The sequence below is a fragment of the Python bivittatus genome, unplaced genomic scaffold, assembly GCF_059951505.1.
Source record: "Python bivittatus isolate LINGU-HERP-01145 unplaced genomic scaffold, Pbiv_v1 ctg000440_np1212, whole genome shotgun sequence".
In the NCBI taxonomy this organism is placed as follows: domain Eukaryota; kingdom Metazoa; phylum Chordata; class Lepidosauria; order Squamata; family Pythonidae; genus Python; species Python bivittatus.
Window position 1 is genome coordinate 9852993 of NW_028277063.1, and position 23998 is coordinate 9876990.

General features: G+C 39.2%; 1 protein-coding gene across 50 annotated transcripts in view; it reads right to left on the minus strand.

Moving 5' to 3' along the window:
• Positions 1-23998, minus strand: part of LOC107326028 (uncharacterized) — a 51418-nt gene that overhangs the window by 7808 nt on the left and 19612 nt on the right. For 6 of the 50 annotated variants that reach the window (XR_015796522.1, XR_015796520.1, XR_015796531.1 and 3 more), the window contains 20 exons: positions 23907-23927; positions 22786-22806; positions 21665-21685; positions 20544-20564; positions 19422-19442; positions 18303-18323; positions 17184-17204; positions 16064-16084; positions 14943-14963; positions 13821-13841; positions 12699-12719; positions 11579-11599; positions 10458-10478; positions 9338-9358; positions 8215-8235; positions 7094-7114; positions 5973-5993; positions 5450-5470; positions 4403-4423; positions 3739-3838 (listed from right to left, as the gene is read on the minus strand). Coding sequence is in view for 1 of the 50 variants with exons in the window: in XM_088142814.1 (XP_087998940.1) it covers positions 3739-3838; positions 4403-4423; positions 5450-5470; positions 5973-5993; positions 7094-7114; positions 8215-8235; positions 9338-9358; positions 10458-10478; positions 11579-11599; positions 12699-12719; positions 13821-13841; positions 14943-14963; positions 16064-16084; positions 17184-17204; positions 18303-18323; positions 19422-19442; positions 20544-20564; positions 21665-21685; positions 22786-22806; positions 23907-23927 (499 nt within the window). In the remaining 49 variants the exon portion in view is untranslated. The remainder of the gene's footprint in view (positions 1-3738; positions 3839-4402; positions 4424-5449; positions 5471-5972; positions 5994-7093; positions 7115-8214; positions 8236-9337; positions 9359-10457; positions 10479-11578; positions 11600-12698; positions 12720-13820; positions 13842-14942; positions 14964-16063; positions 16085-17183; positions 17205-18302; positions 18324-19421; positions 19443-20543; positions 20565-21664; positions 21686-22785; positions 22807-23906; positions 23928-23998) is intronic. The other 44 variants (XR_015796560.1, XR_015796553.1, XR_015796545.1 and 41 more) reach the window with 41 other exon arrangements.

Here is a 23998-nt window from a genome sequence, read left to right on the forward strand (position 1 = left end):
CTTATGGTCTCTTCTCTATCCATAAATTTGCCACCTATTTCAGGAGCAACAGAGGTCACTGTCCTGTTGCCAGTATTAAAATAACATTTAACTGCCAGTCCCCTTTGCCTCTATTCATTAAATGGGATAGGAGGTCCCCATCCCTTCCTTTATTTCAAATATCAAGATGTCTTGAGACGTTCAAAGGGATCTGCCATACAAACTAAGACTGCATCAAGGGCAATTTGTGGACTTGTGAAGTTTTTTCTACTGCCAGAAAAAATAATTGCTAAATGATTTCTACTGTGGCTTCAGGGTTTCCAGATGACTTATTTTCTGTAATTTTTTACTTCCAAGGAGCCAGCATCCCAGAATTTAGAAGGTATATATCTGCCCATAGCTCTACTGAACAAAGAATCTAACTTTAATGACATACTTGCTTCAGAGACATATGTCAAGGAAGACACCTCAGCATGAATGGGAATTGATAATGGAGGAGTTGGGAGTCCTGAAAAGATCTGAAGACTCTTTCATCTGACCCACTTCCACTTTGACGTGAAACGCTATTCAGGCTTTATAGCTGTGGAGCTCTCAACAAGCACTGGGTCTGCATAACTCTTGTATTTTGGCTGATATTGTTGCAACTATCAAGCTCCCAACTCACATGGAAGCCAAACACAAGTGTCAGTGGACATATCACTGCAGCAAATTCTGTAATAAATAGAATTGTAAGTTCTTGTCTATTGTTCTGAGTGAAATGATCTTAAAAAGCCAAATCGAGTTTCATTTGGAAATCCTATTAAGATCGTATGAACTTTGAATCCAGACTAAGAAGCCACATTTCAGTCCAGTAATGGGCAACCTAAGGAGTCTACCTGCATTCTCCCAATCCCCTTTTTATAGTCCCAGACCCTTTTCAGATTATCATTGCTGAAAGGGGTAAGACATGCAAGACAACTGTTCTGTAATTTCTAAGATAAATAAGGCCTTTCCCTGTTTGCCTAACTGTAGCACAAAGGAGGCCTGGAACATTTTTTGTGACTTGTCATCATGATGTTGCCTTGACCTTGTCACTCACTCTGTGAGTGAGATAGCTTTAGTTATACAGGTAGTATTCCTCCCTCCTTCCTACCACTTATAGGCTTCTCCATTGGGACACTGAGCAGCTTATCTTCTTTTACAATAAAAGGGTTAACATAATAAAAAGGTATAATAGCTGTAATATAATAAAACTATCAATTTGACCCTTAGACATTTTTCCTCTCAAACTATGTTTCGGGAAAGTCTTTGCAGGTATAAATTGACAATGGGATACCTGAAGAAGCTCCCTAGTATTTTACTCTGGCGCTCTTTTAGTTGGATTCTAGCATAAGTATGGGGAACTATAATTTTTAGATGTTGCTGAAAGACAGTCCTCTGTATCCTAAAACATGGGACATGGTGACTTAGATTTCTCAGGATTGTACTTCAGAACTTTCAGAATCTGCTGCTTCCTTCTTCATGCTTCTTTTCCCTGCAGATGAATCTTTAGTAAAAATATTTCCCCTTCTCAATTTATTTTACTCAACAAATATAAGGAATAACATTTGGCTCGCTTAGATATTCCTATAGGCCAATTATGATAAATGGTGCTTTCAGATATGGAGTATCATTTTTGTCAAACGTCACTCTCTAGAACAATATAGGAAGCTCTTATAACATGTTACAATATTTTATTTTGTGCTAATAAGCATAACATGTTATTAGCACAAAATCATAAAAACTTTAGTTAATTTAAAATGCAAAGTCAGTCCTCATGGTTTGGTTTAACACTTCTTAAATATTTAATAATGCAGCTTTTTTTTTCATTGTGGGTTATCCAAACGCTTTTCTGATATTGAGGACTTTTCGCTGAATATGGTTAAAAATGACCTGGCTGATTCTTGCTTTTGTTAATTAAAAAGGATTGAATACGGGGAGCGGGGAAGCATGTATGAAATTTTAAAGGGGGAGGATAGAAAATAAACTTGCTTATAACTGCTGTAAAGAAGATTGGAAGTCACTTCTTTTTTTCTAATGTTCTTTTCTTTTTTCTTTTCTGCACTTTTTCTTTCATCTCTTTTCTTTTTTCTTAACTTTCTTTCTTTCTTTTTTTTAGTAGCACAACATTTTATTTGGTCCAACAGATGTATTAAGATGCTGCATATTATATTCATGTTGAAGAACTTTTGTTCACATGTAGGTGCTCAAACAAAGACAACAAAACTCTGTTAAAACAACTAGAAATCTCTCTTGCTCTAAGCAAGGCTGCAGAATAACAAAAAGTTAGAAACATGAGAAGCTGCCTTTACTGAGCTGGCCCATCTATCCTAGGGTTGGTTCTGCAGGGTTTCAGAAACTGTTCTTCCTGCCTTTCCTGAAGATCTGGGATCTTCTGCCCATGAAGATTCTGCCACTGAGTTACAAACCCTAGACCGAAATTGTCCCAAGTCTCCTGATTTATATTTTTTCATGTTTCTTTAATTCATGTAAAACAACTCTAGTTTGGTTTCTGTCTATTCTACGGTCTGCAGAAGTGAATATCACAGGAAATGACCAGAGTTCAATAAACCTGTGCTTCTCCTTACTGTCTCACAAATAATATGAAGAGAGAACATTTTCGTCACTATTTAAAACAGAAATGAAAAAGTACAGGCCACACGTTGTGAAGGGAGGAACTGGAAAACAAACTATTTAAGGTTTTAACTGGATATTCTACCCTACATGAGGCTTCAAAGGAGATTCTTCCATTGCTTCTTTCCTAGGACGTTGATACTAAGCTTCTCTGTCCTTTCCCTGTTTCAGGTTTCAAATACACACACACAGGGGGTTGCTAGGTGATAAGCAATTTACTCAAGGCTAAGCAGACAAGCAAGGTAACATAAATTAGAGTCTCTGATGATAAGGCTTGCCTGAGTAGTTTCACTTTCTACAGAACATGCAGATAAGTAGTCAATATTTAGTTCAGAGTTTAAAGAGCCAAGACAGGTTTGTCAGCCAGTCCAAGGGTCAGAGTTTCAGTTTTTTTACACAAGCAGAAGACACAGGAATGATATGCCAGAACAACAAATCAGATGGTTGTTTCCAACAGAGAAACATGGATCAGAAAACCTTAAACAGAAAACCTACAACCAACTTTCTTTAATAAGGGCAGCCATGCCTTTGCTTGGCAGAGGGCTCCATTAAGAGTTTTTGCTCTTGTCTCTGCTCTATTTGCTGACTCCAAGGACTTCATCATTTGACTGTTCCAGTAGTTCTGAAGGTGAAACCTTATGAAAAAGGGCTCTTAGTTTCCATCATATTTACTTCTTTCCATTTGAAAACCAAAGGGATAACACAGACACGGACATTGAGACATCTTAACACATTTCTCTCATTTGGACATCCTGTCTCCATAAGGGTCGAGGCCATTAAAGGGGGGGGGGGTTGCCCTGAACTCTGACTAGTAACCAATAGGTCATCAGGAAGATAAGTTTCCCCCAATAATAAGGAGGATCCAAAACTTATGCCAATTTCAACCAATCATTTGTTAATTGCTGTATCTCTTTGTAAGGAACATGTATAAAATTGTCTTCTTTGGGTGTGGGAGGGGTCTCCTCTGCCTTAAGGGGAGACCCCAGCTGACTCAATTGGCTTACTTTCAATAAAACTTTAAAATCTCAGCTGGTACTTTTCGTGTCTGGTCTTCTGCCGGACTGAGTCCTAATTGGGGAGAGTCAGAAACTCTCAAATTTTGCTTACAATGGTGCCTGTGTTTGATCAAGCTGGTGATTGCGGTTTGATACTTCCTGAGACTGACATTCCAGTGGTTCAGCAGCAGCAGCTTTTTGAGTTTGGAGTCCTGAAATGAAGGGGGATGATTCAGCCATTAGAGAACATCCTCAGAAATACCAGGAACAAATGAAACTTTATGCTGATATTACACATAAACAATAAGGTACTACATTTAGGGACCTGATATATGTCGATAAGAATAAAACTAAAGCTTGGTTTAAAACTAAAGCCAACATACAGGCATGTTCACTACATATCTTCCTTTGAATTAGATTGCACTATTGGCAACTCAATAGCCAGGTGGAAGCCAGTAAGGATTCAAAGGAAATAGGCTGCAACCAAGGCGAAAAATCAGAGTGAAATGCTAAAGAGAAATTTATTGAAAACCTATTAAAAGAATTCACAGAGAAAATACATCAATCCATGTCCCTTCAAGTAAGCTAGGTCCCCCAAGAATGGCAGGGGATGGTTGCACAACATCCTTACAGGACTTTGGATCTACTTTGGAGCACTCATAGTTTCAAATCAGAGCTATGCACGGAGGAATTATATTGATGCTTTGTCAAAAGGAGCAAAAATGTGACACATTTGGTTTAACTGCTCAGAAACTGAAATGTTTTATGAGACTTACCCTTTTCTTCCTTCTGGTTTTCTGGAAAGGAAAAAAATACATTCAATTTTCGCATAAATAGAACGCTTCAAAATAAACTTTTGGAGAAGTGGGTCAACAGAGCATCCTCTAGAACATTCCACATAAATTTGCAGGGTGCTCTGATCTTCAGTTTTTCTCCCCTTAATTTTTGTTTTGTTTTGTTTTGTTTTGTTTCCTAGTCCTCTAAAGCATATCTGTTGGGCTGTATTTCAAAGTCCAGACCAAGATTAACCAGACTAACTGATTCATCTACTAACTGTGTGTTTTCCCTCACTGACTGTGTGATGGCCAATAAGCTGAAACTCAACCCAGTTAAGATGGAAATACTCTTTGTTGATCTGTGGATCTCATCTGTCCAGTGATGCCCTCCCTGTCCTGGAGGGGCCATCCCTCACCTTAAAAGAGCAAGTCTGCAGCTCATCTTAGAAGGCTAATTAGTGAAATCTGTCCTTTCTGGAAAGAGAGCTCTGATATCAGCAATGAGTGATACCAGTATGAAGAACTGGAACCTCTCAGTCTGAATTATTGCCCTGTGCCTTTGCGGGATGCATCACAAAGATGACCTAGAAACTGCAGCGTGAATATAGTATTAGATAGTGAGTTGCACTTCTAGAGTGTCCACATTACCCCTACATTGATGCGGACAAATCAGGTTTACTGATTCCTCTAAGCCCAACTCAAGGTGCTCATTATAAAGCCCGAATTTATTCAATTAAACTTAAAAATGTGTATGACGCCCTTCAGAAGCAGATTTTCCCAGATAATTACCTTATACAGTTTGAGTTTATGTTTGTTCCTTCCTTCCCATATGTAATTTTAATATGAAACATATCATTGCAACAGAGAAGCAAAGAAAGAATAGCTGTCTACATATAAGCCCTATCTGGAAGGACTCATAGTTTCAAATCAGAACTGTGCACGAAGGAATTATATTGACGCTTTGTCAAAAGTAGCCAAAAATGTGACACACAGTTATGTTCTGTTTGGTTTAATTGCTGAGAAGCACAAATGCTTCCTGGGACTTACCTTTTTCTTCCGCCCGGTTTCCTGGAAAGAAAGAAATGCATTCAATTTTTGCATAAATACAACACTTCAAAATAAAACTTTTGGACAAGTTGGTCAACAGAACATCCTCTAGAACATTCCACGTATATTTCCAAGTTCCTCTGGTCTTCAGTTTTTCTCCCCTCAATTTTTTTCCCCTTTGGTTTTGTTTTCTAGTTCTCTAAAGCATATGTGTTGGGCGATATTTCCAAGTGCAGACCAAGATGGACCAGACTAACTGATTGAAACGACTAACTTTTGAGTGGGTTTCATTTCAAAACTAAAATTCAGAATATTTCACTTATCCCAAGAAGATGTGTCTAGATATAAGGTGTCTAGAAGGTGTCTAGATATAAGTCCTTCCTGGGAGCACTCATAGTTTCAAATCAGAACTGTGCATGAACGAATTATATTAATGCTTTGTCTAAAGTAGGAAAATTGTGATACATAGTTATATTCTCTTTGGTTTAACTGCTGAGAAGCCAAAACGTTTTATGAGACTCACCATGTTCTTTCTTCAGAGTTTCTGGAAAAAAAAATACATTGAATTTTCAGATAAATAGAACACTTCAAAATCAAACTTTTGGAGAAGTTGGTCAACGGAACACCCTCTACGTGGAACGTTCCACAAACTTTTCCAGGGTGGTCAGATCTTCAGTTTCCCTCCCCTCAGTATTTTTGTTTTCTAGTTCTCTAAAGCGTATGTGTAGGGCTATATTTCCAAGTGCAGACCAAGGTGGAGCAGATTAACTGATTGAAAGGACTCTAACTTTTGAGTGGGTTTCCATTCAAAACTAAAAACCAGAATGCTTCATTCTTCCCAAGATGACGTCCAAAAAAAAGGATTTGTATTATGCGTGGGAAAATTGTCTACAAACAGGAAATTCACTTTTGTCGGGGATGCAAAGGATTTTCTCCTAGTATGTTCAGAGTCTATTGCAGCCGTTGAAACTTTCTGAAAATTCCCAGGGAAGGAGCTAGGTTTTGCCCTTGCCCTTTGCAAGTCTGCAGCTCATCTTAGAAGGCAAATTAGCAAAATCTGTCCTTTCTGTTAGAGAGAGATGTGATATCTCTGAGGAGTGATACCAGTATGAAGAACCGGTAAGTTTGAGTCTGAATTATGGCGGTGTGTTATTTGTGGGATGCATCGGAAAGATGACCCAGAACCTGCAGCTTGAACGCAGTGACGGAGTGAGCTGCACTCCTAGGACGTCCACAATGATCCTACTTTTATGTTCACGAATAACGTTTACTTATTCCTCTAAGCCCAACTCTAGGTGCTCATTATGGGGCCAAAGTTCTTTAATGAAGTTCAAAAAGGCGTACGATGCGTACGTTTGAAAACAACATTTTCCCAGATAATGACCTGATACAGTTTCAGAGATTATGTTCGTTCATTCATGTACTGTATGTAATTTTAACCTGCAACATATTATTGCCACATTGAGGTGGAGAAAGAAAGGGTGTCTAGATATAAGTCCTTCCTGGGAGCACTCATAGTTTCAAATCAGAACTGTGCATGAACGAATTATATTAATGCTTTGTCTAAAGTAGGAAAATTGTGATACACAGTTATATTCTCTTTGGTTTAACTGCTGAGAAGCCGAAACGTTTTATGAGACTCACCATGTTCTTTCTTCAGAGTTTCTGGAAAGAAAAAATACATTCAGTTTTCAGATAAATAGAACACTTCAAAATCAAACTTTGGGAGAATTTGGTGAACGGAACACCCTCTACGTGGAACGTTCCACAAACTTTTCCAGGGTGGTCAGATCTTCAGTTTCCCTCCCCTCAGTATTTTTGTTTTCTAGTTCTCTAAAGCGTATGTGTTGGGCTATATTTCCAAGTGCAGACCAAGGTGGAGCAGATTAACTGATTGAAAGGACTCTAACTTTTGAGTGGGTTTCCATTCAAAACTAAAAACCAGAATGCTTCATTCTTCCCAAGAAGACGTCCGAAAAAAAGGATTTGTATTATGCGTGGGAAAATTGTCTACAAACAGGAAATTCACTTTTGTCGGGGATGCAAAGGATTTTTTCCTAGTATGTTCAGAGTCTATTGCAGCCGTTGAAACTTTCTGAAAATTCCCAGGGAAGGAGCTAGGTTTTGCCCTTGCCCTTTGCAAGTCTGCAGCTCATCTTAGAAGGAAATTAGCAAAATCTGTCCTTTCTGTTAGAGAGAGATGTGATATCTCTGAGGAGTGATACCAGTATGAAGAACCGGTAAGTTTGAGTCTGAATTATGGCGGTGTGTTATTTGTGGGATGCATCGCAAAGATGACCCAGAACCTGCAGCCTGAACGCAGTGACGGATTGAGCTGCACTCCTAGGACGTCCCCAATGATCCTACTTTTATGCTGACGAATAACGTTTACTTATTCCTCTAAGCCCAACTCTAGGTGCTCATTATGGGGCCAAAGTTCTTTAATGAAGTTCAAAAAGGCGTACGATGCGTACGTTTGAAAACAACATTTTCCCAGATAATGACCTGATACAGTTTCAGAGATTATGTTCGTTCATTCATGTACTGTATGTAATTTTAACCTGCAACATATTATTGCCACATTGAGGTGGAGAAAGAAAGGGTTTCTACATATAAGTCCTTCCTGGGAGCACTCATAGTTTCAAATCAGAACTGTGCATGAACGAATTATATTAATGCTTTGTCTAAAGTAGGAAAATTGTGATACACAGTTATATTCTCTTTTGTTTAACTGCTGAGAAGCCAAAACGTTTTATGAGACTCACCATGTTCTTTCGTCAGAGTTTCTGGAAAGAAAAAATACATTCAGTTTTCAGATAAATAGAACACTTCAAAATAAAACTTTTGGAGAAGTTGGTCAACGGAACACCCTCTACGTGGAACGTTCCACAAACTTTTCCAGGGTGGTCAGATCTTCAGTTTCCCTCCCCTCAGTATTTTTGTTTTCTAGTTCTCTAAAGCGTATGTGTTGGGCTATATTTCCAAGTGCAGACCAAGGTGGAGCAGATTAACTGATTGAAAGGACTCTAACTTTTGAGTGGGTTTCCATTCAAAACTAAAAACCAGAATGCTTCATTCTTCCCAAGAAGACGTCCGAAAAAAAAGGATTTGTATTATGCGTGGGAAAATTGTCTACAAACAGGAAATTCACTTTTGTCGGGGATGCAAAGGATTTTTTCCTAGTATGTTCAGAGTCTATTGCAGCCGTTGAAACTTTCTGAAAATTCCCAGGGAAGGAGCTAGGTTTTGCCCTTGCCCTTTGCAAGTCTGCAGCTCATCTTAGAAGGCAAATTAGCAAAATCTGTCCTTTCTGTAAGAGAGAGATGTGATATCTCTGAGGAGTGATACCAGTATGAAGAACCGGTAAGTTTGAGTCTGAATAATGGCGGTGTGTTATTTGTGGGATGCATCGCAAAGATGACCCAGAACCTGCAGCCTGAACGCAGTGACGGATTGAGCTGCACTCCTAGGACGTCCCCAATGATCCTACTTTTATGCTGACGAATAACGTTTACTTATTCCTCTAAGCCCAACTCTAGGTGCTCATTATGGGGCCAAAGTTCTTTAATGAAGTTCAAAAAGGCGTACGATGCGTACGTTTGAAAACAACATTTTCCCAGATAATGACCTGATACAGTTTCAGAGATTATGTTCGTTCATTCATGTACTGTATGTAATTTTAACCTGCAACATATTATTGCCACATTGAGGTGGAGAAAGAAAGGGTGTCTAGATATAAGTCCTTCCTGGGAGCACTCATAGTTTCAAATCAGAACTGTGCATGAACGAATTATATTAATGCTTTGTCTAAAGTAGGAAAATTGTGATACATAGTTATATTCTCTTTGGTTTAACTGCTGAGAAGCCAAAACGTTTTATGAGACTCACCATGTTCTTTCGTCAGAGTTTCTGGAAAAAAAATACATTGAATTTTCAGATAAATAGAACACTTCAAAATAAAACTTTTGGAGAAGTTGGTCAACGGAACACCCTCTACGTGGAACGTTCCACAAACTTTTCCAGGGTGGTCAGATCTTCAGTTTCCCTCCCCTCAGTATTTTTGTTTTCTAGTTCTCTAAAGCGTATGTGTTGGGCTATATTTCCAAGTGCAGACCAAGGTGGAGCAGATTAACTGATTGAAAGGACTCTAACTTTTGAGTGGGTTTCCATTCAAAACTAAAAACCAGAATGCTTCATTCTTCCCAAGATGACGTCCAAAAAAAAGGATTTGTATTATGCGTGGGAAAATTGTCTACAAACAGGAAATTCACTTTTGTCGGGGATGCAAAGGATTTTTTCCTAGTATGTTCAGAGTCTATTGCAGCCGTTGAAACTTTCTGAAAATTCCCAGGGAAGGAGCTAGGTTTTGCCCTTGCCCTTTGCAAGTCTGCAGCTCATCTTAGAAGGCAAATTAGCAAAATCTGTCCTTTCTGTTAGAGAGAGATGTGATATCTCTGAGGAGTGATACCAGTATGAAGAACCGGTAAGTTTGAGTCTGAATAATGGCGGTGTGTTATTTGTGGGATGCATCGCAAAGATGACCCAGAACCTGCAGCCTGAACGCAGTGACGGATTGAGCTGCACTCCTAGGACGTCCCCAATGATCCTACTTTTATGCTGACGAATAACGTTTACTTATTCCTCTAAGCCCAACTCTAGGTGCTCATTATGGGGCCAAAGTTCTTTAATGAAGTTCAAAAAGGCGTACGATGCGTACGTTTGAAAACAACATTTTCCCAGATAATGACCTGATACAGTTTCAGAGATTATGTTCGTTCATTCATGTACTGTATGTAATTTTAACCTGCAACATATTATTGCCACATTGAGGTGGAGAAAGAAAGGGTGTCTAGATATAAGTCCTTCCTGGGAGCACTCATAGTTTCAAATCAGAACTGTGCATGAACGAATTATATTAATGCTTTGTCTAAAGTAGGAAAATTGTGATACATAGTTATATTCTCTTTGGTTTAACTGCTGAGAAGCCAAAACGTTTTATGAGACTCACCATGTTCTTTCGTCAGAGTTTCTGGAAAAAAAAATACATTGAATTTTCAGATAAATAGAACACTTCAAAATAAAACTTTTGGAGAAGTTGGTCAACGGAACACCCTCTACGTGGAACGTTCCACAAACTTTTCCAGGGTGGTCAGATCTTCAGTTTCCCTCCCCTCAGTATTTTTGTTTTCTAGTTCTCTAAAGCGTATGTGTAGGGCTATATTTCCACGTGCAGACCAAGGTGGAGCAGATTAACTGATTGAAAGGACTCTAACTTTTGAGTGGGTTTCCATTCAAAACTAAAAACCAGAATGCTTCATTCTTCCCAAGATGACGTCTGAAAAAAAGGATTTGTATTATGCGTGGGAAAATTGTCTACAAACAGGAAATTCACTTTTGTCGGGGATGCAAAGGATTTTCTCCTAGTATGTTCAGAGTCTATTGCAGCCGTTGAAACTTTCTGAAAATTCCCAGGGAAGGAGCTAGGTTTTGCCCTTGCCCTTTGCAAGTCTGCAGCTCATCTTAGAAGGCAAATTAGCAAAATCTGTCCTTTCTGTTAGAGAGAGATGTGATATCTCTGAGGAGTGATACCAGTATGAAGAACCGGTAAGTTTGAGTCTGAATTATGGCGGTGTGTTATTTGTGGGATGCATCGCAAAGATGACCCAGAACCTGCAGCCTGAACGCAGTGACGGATTGAGCTGCACTCCTAGGACGTCCCCAATGATCCTACTTTTATGCTGACGAATAACGTTTACTTATTCCTCTAAGCCCAACTCTAGGTGCTCATTATGGGGCCAAAGTTCTTTAATGAAGTTCAAAAAGGCGTACGATGCGTACGTTTGAAAACAACATTTTCCCAGATAATGACCTGATACAGTTTCAGAGATTATGTTCGTTCATTCATGTACTGTATGTAATTTTAACCTGCAACATATTATTGCCACATTGAGGTGGAGAAAGAAAGGGTTTCTACATATAAGTCCTTCCTGGGAGCACTCATAGTTTCAAATCAGAACTGTGCATGAACGAATTATATTAATGCTTTGTCTAAAGTAGGAAAATTGTGATACACAGTTATATTCTCTTTGGTTTAACTGCTGAGAAGCCAAAACGTTTTATGAGACTCACCATGTTCTTTCTTCAGAGTTTCTGGAAAAAAAATACATTCAGTTTTCAGATAAATAGAACACTTCAAAATCAAACTTTTGGAGAAGTTGGTCAACGGAACACCCTCTACGTGGAACGTTCCACAAACTTTTCCAGGGTGGTCAGATCTTCAGTTTCCCTCCCCTCAGTATTTTTGTTTTCTAGTTCTCTAAAGCGTATGTGTTGGGCTATATTTCCAAGTGAAGACCAAGGTGGACCAGATTAACTGATTGAAAGGACTCTAACTTTTGAGTGGGTTTCCATTCAAAACTAAAAACCAGAATGCTTCATTCTTCCCAAGATGACGTCCAAAAAAAAGGATTTGTATTATGCGTGGGAAAATTGTCTACAAACAGGAAATTCACTTTTGTCGGGGATGCAAAGGATTTTCTCCTAGTATGTTCAGAGTCTATTGCAGCCGTTGAAACTTTCTGAAAATTCCCAGGGAAGGAGCTAGGTTTTGCCCTTGCCCTTTGCAAGTCTGCAGCTCATCTTAGAAGGCAAATTAGCAAAATCTGTCCTTTCTGTAAGAGAGAGATGTGATATCTCTGAGGAGTGATACCAGTATGAAGAACCGGTAAGTTTGAGTCTGAATTATGGTGGTGTGTTATTTGTGGGATGCATCGCAAAGATGACCCAGAACCTGCAGCCTGAACGCAGTGACGGATTGAGCTGCACTCCTAGGACGTCCCCAATGATCCTACTTTTATGCTGACGAATAACGTTTACTTATTCCTCTAAGCCCAACTCTAGGTGCTCATTATGGGGCCAAAGTTCTTTAATGAAGTTCAAAAAGGCGTACGATGCGTACGTTTGAAAACAACATTTTCCCAGATAATGACCTGATACAGTTTCAGAGATTATGTTCGTTCATTCATGTACTGTATGTAATTTTAACCTGCAACATATTATTGCCACATTGAGGTGGAGAAAGAAAGGGTTTCTACATATAAGTCCTTCCTGGGAGCACTCATAGTTTCAAATCAGAACTGTGCATGAACGAATTATATTAATGCTTTGTCTAAAGTAGGAAAATTGTGATACACAGTTATATTCTCTTTGGTTTAACTGCTGAGAAGCCAAAACGTTTTATGAGACTCACCATGTTCTTTCGTCAGAGTTTCTGGAAAGAAAAAATACATTCAGTTTTCAGATAAATAGAACACTTCAAAATCAAACTTTTGGAGAAGTTGGTGAACGGAACACCCTCTACGTGGAACGTTCCACAAACTTTTCCAGGGTGGTCAGATCTTCAGTTTCCTTCCCCTCAGTATTTTTGTTTTCTAGTTCTCTAAAGCGTATGTGTTGGGCTATATTTCCAAGTGAAGACCAAGGTGGACCAGATTAACTGATTGAAACGACTCTAACTTTTGAGTGGGTTTCCATTCAAAACTAAAATCCAGAATGCTTCATTCTTCCCAAGAAGACGTTCCAAAAAAAGGATTTGTATTATGTGTGGGAAAATTGTCTACAAACAGGAAATTCACTTTTTTCAGGGATACAAAGGATTTTTTCCTAGTATGTTCAGAGTCTATTGCAGCCGTTGAAACTTTCTGAAAATTCCCAGGGAAGGGGCTAGGTTTTGCCCTTGCCCTTTGCAAGTCTGCAGCTCATCTTAGAAGGCAAATTAGCAAAATCTGTCCTTTCTGTTAGAGAGAGATGTGATATCTCTGAGGAGTGATACCAGTATGAAGAACCGGTAAGTTTGAGTCTGAATTATGGCGGTGTGTTATTTGTGGGATGCATCGGAAAGATGACCCAGAACCTGCAGCTTGAACGCAGTGACGGAGTGAGCTGCACTCCTAGGACGTCCACAATGATCCTACTTTTATGTTCACGAATAACGTTTACTTATTCCTCTAAGCCCAACTCTAGGTGCTCATTATGGGGCCAAAGTTCTTTAATGAAGTTCAAAAAGGCGTACGATGCGTACGTTTGAAAACAACATTTTCCCAGATAATGACCTGATACAGTTTCAGAGATTATGTTCGTTCATTCATGTACTGTATGTAATTTTAACCTGCAACATATTATTGCCACATTGAGGTGGAGAAAGAAAGGATGTCTAGACATAGGTCCTTCCTGGGAGCACTCATAGTTTCAAATCAGAACTGTGCATGAACGAATTATATTAATGCTTTGTCTAAAGTAGGAAAATTGTGATACACAGTTATATTCTCTTTGGTTTAACTGCTGAGAAGCCGAAACGTTTTATGAGACTCACCATGTTCTTTCTTCAGAGTTTCTGGAAAAAAAAAATACATTGAATTTTCAGATAAATAGAACACTTCAAAATAAAACTTTTGGAGAAGTTGGTCAACGGAACACCCTCTACGTGGAACGTTCCACAAACTTTTCCAGGGTGGTCAGATCTTCAGTTTCCTTCCCCTCAGTATTTTTGTTTTCTAGTTCTCTAAAGCGTATGTGTTGGGCTATATTTCCAAGTGCAGACCAAGGTGGAGCAGATTAACTGATTGAAAGGACTCTAACTTTTGAGTGGGTTTCCATTCAAAACTAAAAACCAGAATGCTTCATTCTTCCCAAGATGACGTCCAAAAAAAAGGATTTGTATTATGCGTGGGAAAATTGTCTACAAACAGGAAATTCACTTTTGTCGGGGATGCAAAGGATTTTCTCCTAGTATGTTCAGAGTCTATTGCAGCCGTTGAAACTTTCTGAAAATTCCCAGGGAAGGAGCTAGGTTTTGCCCTTGCCCTTTGCAAGTCTGCAGCTCATCTTAGAAGGCAAATTAGCAAAATCTGTCCTTTCTGTAAGAGAGAGATGTGATATCTCTGAGGAGTGATACCAGTATGAAGAACCGGTAAGTTTGAGTCTGAATTATGGTGGTGTGTTATTTGTGGGATGCATCGCAAAGATGACCCAGAACCTGCAGCCTGAACGCAGTGACGGATTGAGCTGCACTCCTAGGACGTCCCCAATGATCCTACTTTTATGCTGACGAATAACGTTTACTTATTCCTCTAAGCCCAACTCTAGGTGCTCATTATGGGGCCAAAGTTCTTTAATGAAGTTCAAAAAGGCGTACGATGCGTACGTTTGAAAACAACATTTTCCCAGATAATGACCTGATACAGTTTCAGAGATTATGTTCGTTCATTCATGTACTGTATGTAATTTTAACCTGCAACATATTATTGCCACATTGAGGTGGAGAAAGAAAGGGTTTCTACATATAAGTCCTTCCTGGGAGCACTCATAGTTTCAAATCAGAACTGTGCATGAACGAATTATATTAATGCTTTGTCTAAAGTAGGAAAATTGTGATACACAGTTATATTCTCTTTGGTTTAACTGCTGAGAAGCCAAAACGTTTTATGAGACTCACCATGTTCTTTCGTCAGAGTTTCTGGAAAGAAAAATACATTCAGTTTTCAGATAAATAGAACACTTCAAAATCAAACTTTTGGAGAAGTTGGTGAACGGAACACCCTCTACGTGGAACGTTCCACAAACTTTTCCAGGGTGGTCAGATCTTCAGTTTCCTTCCCCTCAGTATTTTTGTTTTCTAGTTCTCTAAAGCGTATGTGTTGGGCTATATTTCCAAGTGAAGACCAAGGTGGACCAGATTAACTGATTGAAACGACTCTAACTTTTGAGTGGGTTTCCATTCAAAACTAAAATCCAGAATGCTTCATTCTTCCCAAGAAGACGTTCCAAAAAAGGATTTGTATTATGTGTGGGAAAATTGTCTACAAACAGGAAATTCACTTTTTGTCAGGGATACAAAGGATTTTTTCCTAGTATGTTCAGAGTCTATTGCAGCCGTTGAAACTTTCTGAAAATTCCCAGGGAAGGGGCTAGGTTTTGCCCTTGCCCTTTGCAAGTCTGCAGCTCATCTTAGAAGGCAAATTAGCAAAATCTGTCCTTTCTGTTAGAGAGAGATGTGATATCTCTGAGGAGTGATACCAGTATGAAGAACCGGTAAGTTTGAGTCTGAATTATGGCGGTGTGTTATTTGTGGGATGCATCGGAAAGATGACCCAGAACCTGCAGCTTGAACGCAGTGACGGAGTGAGCTGCACTCCTAGGACGTCCACAATGATCCTACTTTTATGTTCACGAATAACGTTTACTTATTCCTCTAAGCCCAACTCTAGGTGCTCATTATGGGGCCAAAGTTCTTTAATGAAGTTCAAAAAGGCGTACGATGCGTACGTTTGAAAACAACATTTTCCCAGATAATGACCTGATACAGTTTCAGAGATTATGTTCGTTCATTCATGTACTGTATGTAATTTTAACCTGCAACATATTATTGCCACATTGAGGTGGAGAAAGAAAGGGTGTCTAGATATAAGTCCTTCCTGGGAGCACTCATAGTTTCAAATCAGAACTGTGCATGAACGAATTATATTAATGCTTTGTCTAAAGTAGGAAAATTGTGATACATAGTTATATTCTCTTTGGTTTAACTGCTGAGAAGCCAAAACGTTTTATGAGACTCACCATGTTCTTTCTTCAGAGTTTCTGGAAAAAAAATACATTGAATTTTCAGATAAATAGAACACTTCAAAATAAAACTTTTGGAGAAGTTGGTCAACGGAACACCCTCTACGTGGAACGTTCCACAAACTTTTCCAGGGTGGTCAGATCTTCAGTTTCCCTCCCCTCAGTATTTTTGTTTTCTAGTTCTCTAAAGCGTATGTGTAGGGCTATATTTCCAAGTGCAGACCAAGGTGGAGCAGATTAACTGATTGAAAGGACTCTAACTTTTGAGTGGGTTTCCATTCAAAACTAAAAACCAGAATGCTTCATTCTTCCCAAGATGACGTCTGAAAAAAAGGATTTGTATTATGCGTGGGAAAATTGTCTACAAACAGGAAATTCACTTTTGTCGGGGATGCAAAGGATTTTCTCCTAGTATGTTCAGAGTCTATTGCAGCCGTTGAAACTTTCTGAAAATTCCCAGGGAAGGAGCTAGGTTTTGCCCTTGCCCTTTGCAAGTCTGCAGCTCATCTTAGAAGGCAAATTAGCAAAATCTGTCCTTTCTGTTAGAGAGAGATGTGATATCTCTGAGGAGTGATACCAGTATGAAGAACCGGTAAGTTTGAGTCTGAATTATGGCGGTGTGTTATTTGTGGGATGCATCGCAAAGATGACCCAGAACCTGCAGCCTGAACGCAGTGACGGATTGAGCTGCACTCCTAGGACGTCCCCAATGATCCTACTTTTATGCTGACGAATAACGTTTACTTATTCCTCTAAGCCCAACTCTAGGTGCTCATTATGGGGCCAAAGTTCTTTAATGAAGTTCAAAAAGGCGTACGATGCGTACGTTTGAAAACAACATTTTCCCAGATAATGACCTGATACAGTTTCAGAGATTATGTTCGTTCATTCATGTACTGTATGTAATTTTAACCTGCAACATATTATTGCCACATTGAGGTGGAGAAAGAAAGGGTTTCTACATATAAGTCCTTCCTGGGAGCACTCATAGTTTCAAATCAGAACTGTGCATGAACGAATTATATTAATGCTTTGTCTAAAGTAGGAAAATTGTGATACACAGTTATATTCTCTTTGGTTTAACTGCTGAGAAGCCAAAACGTTTTATGAGACTCACCATGTTCTTTCGTCAGAGTTTCTGGAAAGAAAAATACATACAGTTTTCAGATAAATAGAACACTTCAAAATCAAACTTTTGGAGAAGTTGGTGAACGGAACACCCTCTACGTGGAACGTTCCACAAACTTTTCCAGGGTGGTCAGATCTTCAGTTTCCTTCCCCTCAGTATTTTTGTTTTCTAGTTCTCTAAAGCGTATGTGTTGGGCTATATTTCCAAGTGAAGACCAAGGTGGACCAGATTAACTGATTGAAACGACTCTAACTTTTGAGTGGGTTTCCATTCAAAACTAAAATCCAGAATGCTTCATTCTTCCCAAGAAGACGTTCCAAAAAAGGATTTGTATTATGTGTGGGAAAATTGTCTACAAACAGGAAATTCACTTTTTCAGGGATACAAAGGATTTTTTCCTAGTATGTTCAGAGTCTATTGCAGCCGTTGAAACTTTCTGAAAATTCCCAGGGAAGGGGCTAGGTTTTGCCCTTGCCCTTTGCAAGTCTGCAGCTCATCTTAGAAGGCAAATTAGCAAAATCTGTCCTTTCTGTTAGAGAGAGATGTGATATCTCTGAGGAGTGATACCAGTATGAAGAACCGGTAAGTTTGAGTCTGAATTATGGCGGTGTGTTATTTGTGGGATGCATCGGAAAGATGACCCAGAACCTGCAGCTTGAACGCAGTGACGGAGTGAGCTGCACTCCTAGGACGTCCACAATGATCCTACTTTTATGTTCACGAATAACGTTTACTTATTCCTCTAAGCCCAACTCTAGGTGCTCATTATGGGGCCAAAGTTCTTTAATGAAGTTCAAAAAGGCGTACGATGCGTACGTTTGAAAACAACATTTTCCCAGATAATGACCTGATACAGTTTCAGAGATTATGTTCGTTCATTCATGTACTGTATGTAATTTTAACCTGCAACATATTATTGCCACATTGAGGTGGAGAAAGAAAGGGTGTCTAGATATAAGTCCTTCCTGGGAGCACTCATAGTTTCAAATCAGAACTGTGCATGAACGAATTATATTAATGCTTTGTCTAAAGTAGGAAAATTGTGATACATAGTTATATTCTCTTTGGTTTAACTGCTGAGAAGCCAAAACGTTTTATGAGACTCACCATGTTCTTTCTTCAGAGTTTCTGGAAAAAAATACATTGAATTTTCAGATAAATAGAACACTTCAAAATAAAACTTTTGGAGAAGTTGGTCAACGGAACACCCTCTACGTGGAACGTTCCACAAACTTTTCCAGGGTGGTCAGATCTTCAGTTTCCCTCCCCTCAGTATTTTTGTTTTCTAGTTCTCTAAAGCGTATGTGTAGGACTATATTTCCAAGTGCAGACCAAGGTGGAGCAGATTAACTGATTGAAAGGACTCTAACTTTTGAGTGGGTTTCCATTCAAAACTAAAAACCAGAATGCTTCATTCTTCCCAAGATGACGTCTGAAAAAAAGGATTTGTATTATGCGTGGGAAAATTGTCTACAAACAGGAAATTCACTTTTGTCGGGGATGCAAAGGATTTTCTCCTAGTATGTTCAGAGTCTATTGCAGCCGTTGAAACTTTCTGAAAATTCCCAGGGAAGGAGCTAGGTTTTGCCCTTGCCCTTTGCAAGTCTGCAGCTCATCTTAGAAGGCAAATTAGCAAAATCTGTCCTTTCTGTTAGAGAGAGATGTGATATCTCTGAGGAGTGATACCAGTATGAAGAACCGGTAAGTTTGAGTCTGAATTATGGCGGTGTGTTATTTGTGGGATGCATCGCAAAGATGACCCAGAACCTGCAGCCTGAACGCAGTGACGGATTGAGCTGCACTCCTAGGACGTCCCCAATGATCCTACTTTTATGCTGACGAATAACGTTTACTTATTCCTCTAAGCCCAACTCTAGGTGCTCATTATGGGGCCAAAGTTCTTTAATGAAGTTCAAAAAGGCGTACGATGCGTACGTTTGAAAACAACATTTTCCCAGATAATGACCTGATACAGTTTCAGAGATTATGTTCGTTCATTCATGTACTGTATGTAATTTTAACCTGCAACATATTATTGCCACATTGAGGTGGAGAAAGAAAGGGTTTCTACATATAAGTCCTTCCTGGGAGCACTCATAGTTTCAAATCAGAACTGTGCATGAACGAATTATATTAATGCTTTGTCTAAAGTAGGAAAATTGTGATACACAGTTATATTCTCTTTGGTTTAACTGCTGAGAAGCCAAAACGTTTTATGAGACTCACCATGTTCTTTCGTCAGAGTTTCTGGAAAGAAAAAATACATTCAGTTTTCAGATAAATAGAACACTTCAAAATCAAACTTTTGGAGAAGTTGGTGAACGGAACACCCTCTACGTGGAACGTTCCACAAACTTTTCCAGGGTGGTCAGATCTTCAGTTTCCTTCCCCTCAGTATTTTTGTTTTCTAGTTCTCTAAAGCGTATGTGTTGGGCTATATTTCCAAGTGAAGACCAAGGTGGACCAGATTAACTGATTGAAACGACTCTAACTTTTGAGTGGGTTTCCATTCAAAACTAAAATCCAGAATGCTTCATTCTTCCCAAGAAGACGTTCCAAAAAAAGGATTTGTATTATGTGTGGGAAAATTGTCTACAAACAGGAAATTCACTTTTTTCAGGGATACAAAGGATTTTTTCCTAGTATGTTCAGAGTCTATTGCAGCCGTTGAAACTTTCTGAAAATTCCCAGGGAAGGGGCTAGGTTTTGCCCTTGCCCTTTGCAAGTCTGCAGCTCATCTTAGAAGGCAAATTAGCAAAATCTGTCCTTTCTGTTAGAGAGAGATGTGATATCTCTGAGGAGTGATACCAGTATGAAGAACCGGTAAGTTTGAGTCTGAATTATGGCGGTGTGTTATTTGTGGGATGCATCGGAAAGATGACCCAGAACCTGCAGCTTGAACGCAGTGACGGAGTGAGCTGCACTCCTAGGACGTCCACAATGATCCTACTTTTATGTTCACGAATAAGGTTTACTTATTCCTCTAAGCCCAACTCTAGGTGCTCATTATGGGGCCAAAGTTCTTTAATGAAGTTCAAAAAGGCGTACGATGCGTACGTTTGAAAACAACATTTTCCCAGATAATGACCTGATACAGTTTCAGAGATTATGTTCGTTCATTCATGTACTGTATGTAATTTTAACCTGCAACATATTATTGCCACATTGAGGTGGAGAAAGAAAGGATGTCTAGACATAGGTCCTTCCTGGGAGCACTCATAGTTTCAAATCAGAACTGTGCATGAACGAATTATATTAATGCTTTGTCTAAAGTAGGAAAATTGTGATACACAGTTATATTCTCTTTGGTTTAACTGCTGAGAAGCCGAAACGTTTTATGAGACTCACCATGTTCTTTCTTCAGAGTTTCTGGAAAAAAAAAATACATTGAATTTTCAGATAAATAGAACACTTCAAAATAAAACTTTTGGAGAAGTTGGTCAACGGAACACCCTCTACGTGGAACGTTCCACAAACTTTTCCAGGGTGGTCAGATCTTCAGTTTCCCTCCCCTCAGTATTTTTGTTTTCTAGTTCTCTAAAGCGTATGTGTTGGGCTATATTTCCAAGTGCAGACCAAGGTGGAGCAGATTAACTGATTGAAAGGACTCTAACTTTTGAGTGGGTTTCCATTCAAAACTAAAAACCAGAATGCTTCATTCTTCCCAAGAAGACGTCCGAAAAAAAGGATTTGTATTATGCGTGGGAAAATTGTCTACAAACAGGAAATTCACTTTTGTCGGGGATGCAAAGGATTTTTCCTAGTATGTTCAGAGTCTATTGCAGCCGTTGAAACTTTCTGAAAATTCCCAGGGAAGGAGCTAGGTTTTGCCCTTGCCCTTTGCAAGTCTGCAGCTCATCTTAGAAGGCAAATTAGCAAAATCTGTCCTTTCTGTAAGAGAGAGATGTGATATCTCTGAGGAGTGATACCAGTATGAAGAACCGGTAAGTTTGAGTCTGAACAATGGCGGTGTGTTATTTGTGGGATGCATCGCAAAGATGACCCAGAACCTGCAGCCTGAACGCAGTGACGGATTGAGCTGCACTCCTAGGACGTCCCCAATGATCCTACTTTTATGCTGACGAATAACGTTTACTTATTCCTCTAAGCCCAACTCTAGGTGCTCATTATGGGGCCAAAGTTCTTTAATGAAGTTCAAAAAGGCGTACGATGCGTACGTTTGAAAACAACATTTTCCCAGATAATGACCTGATACAGTTTCAGAGATTATGTTCGTTCATTCATGTACTGTATGTAATTTTAACCTGCAACATATTATTGCCACATTGAGGTGGAGAAAGAAAGGGTGTCTAGATATAAGTCCTTCCTGGGAGCACTCATAGTTTCAAATCAGAACTGTGCATGAACGAATTATATTAATGCTTTGTCTAAAGTAGGAAAATTGTGATACATAGTTATATTCTCTTTGGTTTAACTGCTGAGAAGCCAAAACGTTTTATGAGACTCACCATGTTCTTTCTTCAGAGTTTCTGGAAAAAAAAATACATTGAATTTTCAGATAAATAGAACACTTCAAAATAAAACTTTTGGAGAAGTTGGTCAACGGAACACCCTCTACGTGGAACGTTCCACAAACTTTTCCAGGGTGGTCAGATCTTCAGTTTCCCTCCCCTCAGTATTTTTGTTTTCTAGTTCTCTAAAGCGTATGTGTTGGGCTATATTTCCAAGTGCAGACCAAGGTGGAGCAGATTAACTGATTGAAAGGACTCTAACTTTTGAGTGGGTTTCCATTCAAAACTAAAAACCAGAATGCTTCATTCTTCCCAAGAAGACGTCCGAAAAAAAGGATTTGTATTATGCGTGGGAAAATTGTCTACAAACAGGAAATTCACTTTTGTCGGGGATGCAAAGGATTTTTTCCTAGTATGTTCAGAGTCTATTGCAGCCGTTGAAACTTTCTGAAAATTCCCAGGGAAGGAGCTAGGTTTTGCCCTTGCCCTTTGCAAGTCTGCAGCTCATCTTAGAAGGCAAATTAGCAAAATCTGTCCTTTCTGTAAGAGAGAGATGTGATATCTCTGAGGAGTGATACCAGTATGAAGAACCGGTAAGTTTGAGTCTGAATAATGGCGGTGTGTTATTTGTGGGATGCATCGCAAAGATGACCCAGAACCTGCAGCCTGAACGCAGTGACGGATTGAGCTGCACTCCTAGGACGTCCCCAATGATCCTACTTTTATGCTGACGAATAACGTTTACTTATTCCTCTAAGCCCAACTCTAGGTGCTCATTATGGGGCCAAAGTTCTTTAATGAAGTTCAAAAAGGCGTACGATGCGTACGTTTGAAAACAACATTTTCCCAGATAATGACCTGATACAGTTTCAGAGATTATGTTCGTTCATTCATGTACTGTATGTAATTTTAACCTGCAACATATTATTGCCACATTGAGGTGGAGAAAGAAAGGGTGTCTAGATATAAGTCCTTCCTGGGAGCACTCATAGTTTCAAATCAGAACTGTGCATGAACGAATTATATTAATGCTTTGTCTAAAGTAGGAAAATTGTGATACATAGTTATATTCTCTTTGGTTTAACTGCTGAGAAGCCAAAACGTTTTATGAGACTCACCATGTTCTTTCTTCAGAGTTTCTGGAAAAAAAAATACATTGAATTTTCAGATAAATAGAACACTTCAAAATAAAACTTTTGGAGAAGTTGGTCAACGGAACACCCTCTACGTGGAACGTTCCACAAACTTTTCCAGGGTGGTCAGATCTTCAGTTTCCCTCCCCTCAGTATTTTTGTTTTCTAGTTCTCTAAAGCGTATGTGTTGGGCTATATTTCCAAGTGCAGACCAAGGTGGAGCAGATTAACTGATTGAAAGGACTCTAACTTTTGAGTGGGTTTCCATTCAAAACTAAAAACCAGAATGCTTCATTCTTCCCAAGATGACGTCCAAAAAAAAGGATTTGTATTATGCGTGGGAAAATTGTCTACAAACAGGAAATTCACTTTTGTCGGGGATGCAAAGGATTTTCTCCTAGTATGTTCAGAGTCTATTGCAGCCGTTGAAACTTTCTGAAAATTCCCAGGGAAGGAGCTAGGTTTTGCCCTTGCCCTTTGCAAGTCTGCAGCTCATCTTAGAAGGCAAATTAGCAAAATCTGTCCTTTCTGTAAGAGAGAGATGTGATATCTCTGAGGAGTGATACCAGTATGAAGAACCGGTAAGTTTGAGTCTGAATTATGGTGGTGTGTTATTTGTGGGATGCATCGCAAAGATGACCCAGAACCTGCAGCCTGAACGCAGTGACGGATTGAGCTGCACTCCTAGGACGTCCCCAATGATCCTACTTTTATGCTGACGAATAACGTTTACTTATTCCTCTAAGCCCAACTCTAGGTGCTCATTATGGGGCCAAAGTTCTTTAATGAAGTTCAAAAAGGCGTACGATGCGTACGTTTGAAAACAACATTTTCCCAGATAATGACCTGATACAGTTTCAGAGATTATGTTCGTTCATTCATGTACTGTATGTAATTTTCACCTGCAACATATTATTGCCACATTGAGGTGGAGAAAGAAAGGGTTTCTACATATAAGTCCTTCCTGGGAGCACTCATAGTTTCAAATCAGAACTGTGCATGAACGAATTATATTAATGCTTTGTCTAAAGTAGGAAAATTGTGATACACAGTTATATTCTCTTTGGTTTAACTGCTGAGAAGCCAAAACGTTTTATGAGACTCACCATGTTCTTTCGTCAGAGTTTCTGGAAAGAAAAAATACATTCAGTTTTCAGATAAATAGAACACTTCAAAATCAAACTTTTGGAGAAGTTGG